At 34.7% G+C, this 5,546-nt stretch overlaps 1 protein-coding gene across 1 annotated transcript; it reads left to right on the top strand.

The window, feature by feature from the left end:
- Positions 1-207: 207 nt before the first annotated feature.
- LOC121788007 lies at positions 208-3,320 on the top strand. Its single transcript, XM_042186862.1, has 7 exons — positions 208-386; positions 463-561; positions 1,116-1,446; positions 2,079-2,213; positions 2,525-2,607; positions 2,818-2,923; positions 3,000-3,320. Exons 1-7 carry the CDS (start codon positions 238-240, stop codon positions 3,093-3,095), a joined length of 999 nt encoding a protein of 332 aa, XP_042042796.1. The 5' UTR covers positions 208-237; the 3' UTR covers positions 3,096-3,320.
- Positions 3,321-5,546: the final 2,226 nt, after the last annotated feature.

Consider the following 5,546-nt stretch of genomic DNA (forward strand, 5'->3'; position numbering starts at 1 on the left):
ATCTACAGTAATTATATTTTAAGGCATCCACAATAGCAGCTAAAGAAAAGGTACAACCGACTATTTTCCTAATTTCAGCAACAAAACTTCCAATAGCCTCAAAATAACTTATTTTTATATTTTTAACTTTTTTCATAATTTTAAATTAATAAACAAAATAAATAGCAAAATAACAGATTAAATACAATATATATATATATATCGAAGAAGTCGTTTAATCGTGAAGTAAACTATAGAATGGCGGCACTGCAGAAATCGGCTGTTCTGTATCACTACCCCTGCCCCGACGGCGCCTTCGGTGCATTAGCAGCCTACCTATACTTCTCTCATGCTCCGGCCTCCCCTCCTCCTCGCTTCTTTCCCAACACCGTCTACTCTCCTATCAGGTTCCCACATCTTCAATTCCATTCACAAATTGCTTGTTTAAATATTCATGCGCAAAAGGTGTTTGTAATATTGCAGAGCTGAGGACTTGCCCTTGAATAAAATTGATAATGTTTACCTGCTGGATTTTGTGGGGCCGCCAGGTTTCGTCGAGCAGCTCTCTCGTAAAGTTGGAAGGCAAGTTTGATTTTTTACTTTTCTTTCAATCCAAATACACCATATGTTTGCTATCTTTTTTTCCTCAATCCAAATACATATTGTTTCATCAATAGCGTAAGGTGTTGACACGGATAGTAAGAAAGATTAGTTTTACATTCATCAGAATTGAACGTCATAGAGAAATATGAAGAACACTAAGTTCATTGTAACTTTTGTCTTTTTTTTGTAGTCATCCATCCATTAGGCAATAGGCAAGTTGATTATTGATGTGGGGAGATGATTTTGGTTTTTGTGATATGGATTGTGGATCAAGATTAAAACTTTTTAGTGGGTTTTGCTCATTTGTTGCGTTTGGATATGAAATTAAACAATTATGAAAATTTGGTGATTCGTTTGGTACACGGAGCATGTGGTAAGTTAGTGCATAGTGGGAGCATGATTAGATTCCCACCATGTATCATTTAAAGAATAAAAAGGAAACACAACTATCTCCAGTAATGCATTATCTATCTAGGGCCATTCAGTGTTTCCTCATTTTTGGTAATTCTGTTTGTTTGATTGGTGATATATAGGGTTGTAGTCCTGGATCATCATAAGACTGCACTCGAGTTGTTGGGTTCGGGGACATCAACTAATGGGAATGTGACTAAAGTGATAGACATGGACAGGAGTGGAGCTACTATAGCTTATGATTATTTTAAGGAGAAACTCTTGTGTGGGGACATCAACAGTGATACCAATGGTGCCATTGCTGAATTCCAAAGAGTGAGGAGACTAGTTGAATATATTGAGGATGCTGATCTGTGGAGGTGGCGCCTTCCAAATAGTAAAGCATTTAGTAGTGGATTGAAGGATTTGAATCTTGAATTTGATGTCACGTTAAATCCCTCCCTCTTCCAACAGGTAACTTGTATTCTACCACTTTCTAAATTGGCAACTGTACGCAGATTATTAGGTACCTGTGATGTTTACGAAAATGAATTATGTGTCTTTGAGCAAAGGATCACTTTTTGAATAATCTATTCGATAACTTTGAGAGCAGAGTTGACATACTTTAACACTAGCCATGATCTACATGTGGTAAGTTGTGAAAATGCTAGCTGGACATATGAACACCTATACCTGAATAATGAAGTGTGTATCATTAACATGCTTCATAATTTCAAAGTCTATGAGCATCATATTGATTAATGATCATGGTTCAGGAAGATGTTTATTGCGCTCCATTCATCATGATATTTTATTTTATCTTCTTTGCCCTTATCTTTTTGAATGCTGAGAAGACAACTAGTGAAGCGATGGGTTATTACAATTTACAAGCCTTTAGATTACACTAGGGGCAAGAGTTTGGCTTTTCCTTCCTTCTCTCTCACCTTTTTGCATCAGCACTGTCGTCTTCTGCAGTGTATCATGATTATTTTGAGATATTTTCTTTCTCCTCTTAGTCCTCTAGCTGACCAAATATAGTTGCCCTCACCTTTTCTGGTTTTTTAAGTTTTATTACTGCTTATCTAATTATATTGATTTGATTTCAGCTTCTCTCCTTAGAACTTGACTCAGTAATAAGTCAAGGTATGTCAAGCTTGGCAGACAAACAGAAAAGGATAGATGAGGTTCTCGAGCTTTCCTATGAAATAACTCTCGGTGGTGGTGCTTTTGGAAATTGCCTGGTAAAGTTGATTATCTTCAACTGCATTTGTCACACTGAATCCAGCTTCTGTTAACAAAATTCAGTTGAAGTGTTTCTTTTGGTGCTTTATCATGATTGGTTGACTTGGGTTGAGTTACACATCATACAATTTGCATTTGTCCATCTGTGAGTTGACAAATAACTTCAGTTAAGTTATTTGTGCTGTATAACAATTTAACTTTCAATATTCCAGACAAGTGTACATATCTGGCTTTTGAATCATTGCTAATACTTGTTTGGTATTTCATCTTGATCTATCATTACATATTTATTTGGATCTTTATCCTTTAGGCTGTCAATGCGGATTCCATCCAGGAACTAAGGAGTGAGCTTGGAAATCAATTAGCTCTTAAAAGCCTCAAAATGAACCTGAGGTTTGTTGTTACTGACTTGAACTCTCTAATGAACCTAAGGTTTTATGTTCCCAGTTATAGATAGTAGTTCAATGGTGGGTATCTGGGTTAGATTCACAGGCCATGCTTATTTCTTGTTCTTGAGGCTGAGCTTGGTGTTTCTTTGAACTCGATAGCAGCTTGCAATTTTCATCATTCTTCCCCCTCATCCTTATCGCTCATTTTCTGCAGGGGAATTGGAGCTGTTGTATACAGAGTTCCTGAACTTGAGAATGACTCACGGTTGAAAATTAGCCTAAGGAGTGTTCGTGAAGAGGACACTACACCCATATCACAGGTAATTTTCTGCTTTCCGAACTAATGTTGTTTGGAGATGCAACTAAAGCTTTGGCCTATTATCTAATTTTACTCAGAAATATGGAGGTGGTGGACATCGGAATGCCAGTTCGTTCATGTTTGATAGTGCCGGATTTCAAAGATGGAAGGTCTCCGGTAACAACTCTATCTAGGATGTCCCCCTCAGATAGGCTGAAAATGGCACCATTACAATCAGGCGAAGCTTTCTGCCCGAGCGAATCCTGAAGAAAAGGAATCCTTAACTTATTAAATAATGTCATGACTTTGTTTGACTGTACCATCATGAAGTTTAACTTATGACAGAAACATTAGTTTTTTTCATCATATATAAATGTCAACTAGGCTCAACAATCTATCTAGTAATATCATTTCAAATATGCTTCCTGACTTCCTATTCATGTCTGTTCAGCACCACCAACTTGATATATTTATGTTTTATCTTCCACCTACTTACAATTATTGCAGAAGCAATCCCTTCACATCTAATGTCCTCAAAGCTGCCACAGGAACATAGTTGGATATGGACGGTATGTTTTATCCAGACTCTATGAGTAATTAACTTATACTCCCTCTGTTAATAGAGATATTTCTTTTCGTCACGGAGTTTAAGAATAGTGTGTTAAATGGTTGGTGAAAAAAGTAATAGAGAATAAAGAAAGAGAGATGAAGTGAGAATAAAATACTCCCTCCGTCCGTAAAATGTTGTCTAGTTTTGCCATTTTGATCCGTCCGTGAAAAGTTGTCCACTTTGCTTTTTTCCTATTTTGGGTAAATGGACTCCACTTTCCACCAACTCTCTACATTCATATTCTATTATAAAACTAATATATAAGTATGAGACTCTCATTCCACTAACTTTTTTCAACTCACTAATCTTAAACCATTAAACCATGTGTCGAGTCAAACTTGGACAATATTTTATGGACGAAGTGAGTAAAAGAAAGAATTACTTTTTGCCAAAAATAGAAATAACCCAATTAACTTTGAACTTCATAAAATAGAAAAATGACTCTATTAACATGGAACGAAGAGAGTAACACTTTTGACTTGCAAAATGTAGGTGACTTATAAAATAATGGTAATAATAATAATAATAATTTCCCCCATAATATTATTCTAGCTTAACAACATATTATATGACACTATATAGGTGAGATGCTGAATTATACTCACTCTGTCCCATCGTGAGTGTGACTGAGACGTATTTCTTTTTGAGTCGTTCGCTATAAGTGAGGCATTTTCTTTTATGGCAAAAACAACATTCTATCTCTCTCTTAGAGCATCCACAATAGGGACGGATGTCCCGGTGAACATCCCAACGGACATCCCAAAACACCTCATGCCACGTCATAAGGACGTCCCACTACTCAATAGCGACATCCCAAGGACATCCCAATAATCAAAATTCACAAATTCACAAATATGCAATTTTACGGAAATAAAATTTCGATACGAATACGGAGAAAATGCAACAATTTTATTTAAAATAAAACATACATAATTAAATAAAAAAATACATAATTAAATACGTTGTTCAACATGCACCCCTCCGCGCCCACAACTCTTCAATTATATCATTCTGAAGTCGAATATGGGCTTCTTGTTAGCGAATGTCGGCAAATGCACGAACCTGATCGGCGTTCCCATGAGGTATCCCCATTAGTACATTGGCGGTGGCCACGTCGTGGCTTGGACCGGCAGCAACAACATCATCATTGGTCCAATCAGTCAGCGCTGGACCTTCATGGTAACACCCCTTTTTTTATACTTATTTCTCATCATTAAACTATATAATTAAAGTGGATAAGACTTTCAGTTACTATTCACCCGCAACATTAACAGCCAATGTTAATAACTTTAATGAATTCATTAAAAAAATACTTTATGATTATAATTAATTCTCCAAATAATTATAAACATTCCTTAGATCATCCTTTAAGATGTGTATTCACTTCTTATCCATCTTTCCTCGTTGAACCTATTAAATAAAATCCAATTATTCTATTACTATTGATGAGTTATTATTCACAGTTTATTTCCTAACAGAAAGAAATAGATGTTTAAAAATATTAAACCTTCTTAGAAAATTCTCCCAAGTTTATATCCATATTTAATACTTATGCTAAACCAATCCAAAATCAAAACATCTAAATAATTTCATTTCTGTGCTAAATTAACCTCCCCTTCATCTCCAATATTCTAACTAATTTCAAAATCAATTCATTCTTAAACGATGAATATTTATAAAATCATAACATATATCAAATCAGTGTCTAGAATATATTCATATGATCAAATATCATGATTAATTTAATTAGTTCTATAAACTTAGATGTTTTTATCAAACTATCAAAATCTATCAATTGATCATTATTTATTCTAATAAAATTACATCATGCAATATATCAAGTCTAGATTACATGTATACATTTAAATCAAGCAAATAATATTTACAAAATTAAGCCCTACTCAAATGAGATTCTCAATCGTCTCTAATCTACCATATAAATTACTCTAATTCATTTTATCCCATCACATATTTAACATGCTATAAGCATAAATATATATCTAATTCAACCAATTAACATCTAATTCTCGAGATT

The sequence above is a fragment of the Salvia splendens genome, chromosome 22 (genome assembly GCF_004379255.2).
Source record: "Salvia splendens isolate huo1 chromosome 22, SspV2, whole genome shotgun sequence".
NCBI classification, from domain to species: Eukaryota; Viridiplantae; Streptophyta; class Magnoliopsida; order Lamiales; family Lamiaceae; genus Salvia; species Salvia splendens.

What these genes read in the sequence shown, in the direction of transcription:
- LOC121788007 (XM_042186862.1), top strand. Translation starts at nt 238, where the DNA reads ATGGCGGCACTGCAGAAATCGGCTGTTCTGTATCACTACCCCTGCCCC. An exon ending in CTCTCTCGTAAAGTTGGAAG is followed by an intron (nt 562 to 1,115) that starts GCAAGTTTGATT and finishes GGTGATATATAG; the next exon opens with GGTTGTAGTCCTGGATCATC. An exon ending in ATCCCTCCCTCTTCCAACAG is followed by an intron (nt 1,447 to 2,078) that starts GTAACTTGTATT and finishes ATTTGATTTCAG; the next exon opens with CTTCTCTCCTTAGAACTTGA.